The 1,680-nt window shown below is 39.2% G+C and overlaps 1 protein-coding gene across 1 annotated transcript in view; it reads right to left on the bottom strand.

Moving 5' to 3' along the window:
* LOC101859505 (neuropeptide prohormone-4) overlaps positions 1–1,680 on the bottom strand; it is a 38,396-nt gene that overhangs the window by 7,958 nt on the left and 28,758 nt on the right. The window contains exon 3 of the mRNA XM_035971872.1: positions 162–275. Within this exon, the coding sequence (XP_035827765.1) occupies positions 162–275 (114 nt within the window). The remainder of the gene's footprint in view (positions 1–161; positions 276–1,680) is intronic.

Below are 1,680 nucleotides of genomic sequence, written 5' to 3'. Positions count from 1 at the left end.
TATATATATTGATATATTGGGAAATACAGGAAATAATACTATAGCGAAAGCAGTAAGCTCTGAGCAAGAGTCAGTGAACGTACCCGTCAGAGCTTAAAACTAGAAATTAGGTGAAGTAGAGAAAGCAACAATTAGTTCAAAACAAGATTCCGTGAACTTACCCGACAGAGCGTGTGCAACGAGCTCGGGGTCAGCTCCATTAAACAGTTCCGGGATCATCCATTTTCTTTGGTTTTGCACGAAGAAAAGTAAGTCGTCAAATGATGGCCTAGAAGCTAAAAAAAAGAAAAAAGAATAAAACAACCGGTAGGATTATCAACTATACTTTACTAACTTCAATAATGTTTTAAATTGTTACAACACTGTTACAACAACCGTGCATTTCATGACCATTCAGCTCAGGGGAAAAATCAAGTCTGGCAGACAGGATAACAGAGGCAAATAAAAGATGTAAGGCTTACCAATGGAATAGATCTAGCAGAAAAATCAGCAGGAGGAAACTTAATTTGACAATCGTCTCCCAATATCTTGTAGGTAAAAATAAAAGACACAAATTCTTATTAACAACTCACACGACGCAGAGTGCATAAATCAACCAAAAAACAGAATCGTTAGGAAATTTTATAAATGCTTGAGGTCAGTTGTTGAACAGTTTATAATTCATCAGTCCTGAAACAAAGCGTGTGCCTTTTTACTTTATTTCCAAGGGCGTAATCGGTATCACGTGTGACCCCCCCCCCCCTTTGATTGCATAACTGATTGGCACCTTGTGAACATAGACGCGATGAGATGGTGAATTCTAGCAACAGGAATGGCTGTCATGCTTCTGTCGGGGTATGAAGAATTAATTCACAGTCTTAGGGGCAATAACTCTACCTCAGATATGCATGTCTGAAATGTTCCAAATGTTCTCCATTGGGTTCAGATCTTGAGTTTTAGGGCCACAGAAGTATTTGAAATATTTGAACAAATTTTAGTTGCAGATAGTTTATGGTGAGACAGGCATTATGGGGCCTTGCGTTGTCCTGCTGGAAAATTGCTCTCTTTGCCGTGGTAAAATAAAGGGCGAGGCATGGTGCAGGTATTAAAAGGTAATGAATTTTTCAACCCCAGTTGCTTGCATTTCACATCTCTCTGAATTATACACTCAAATATTATGTGAATATTCACGTGAATCGATAAGAGATTAGTTTAAATTCGAAACATTGTTGCTTAATGTCAGCATTTAGAAATGTAACCAGAAGAGTCACACTAGGGAAAATAATATTGCTCCTCATCTGAGGACAAGTCACAAACCGAGCTTTCATTCATACAGGCAGCACATTATGAATTGATCAAGATGTAAAACGTGTTGCTAATGTCAGGTGAAAATAATTATGCGTTTCTTTTTTAGAAAAATAAGAACAACTTTAACAACAACGACGTCAGCAAAAAACAGAGTTACATGAAACAGAAAAGGTGAATGAAATTGCAACCATAATGATAATACAACTTCTAACGCGATCCCCGCCTTCCCACGCACATCCTCCTCCTCCTCCTCCTCCTCTTCCTCCTCCTCCTCCTCCTGTTGTTCCTCCTACTTCTCCTCTGCAGAGAGATTGAAAGTAAGAGAGAGAGAGAGGGAGAGAGAGACAGAGAGAGAGAGAGAGAGAGAGAGAGAGGGAGAGAGAGAGAGAGAGA

Source organism: Aplysia californica, unplaced genomic scaffold (genome assembly GCF_000002075.1).
Source record: "Aplysia californica isolate F4 #8 unplaced genomic scaffold, AplCal3.0 scaffold00525, whole genome shotgun sequence".
NCBI lineage: Eukaryota > Metazoa > Mollusca > Gastropoda > Aplysiida > Aplysiidae > Aplysia > Aplysia californica.
The sequence above is the reverse complement of the archived record's forward strand: the minus strand, read 5'-3'. Positions and strand labels throughout refer to the sequence as shown.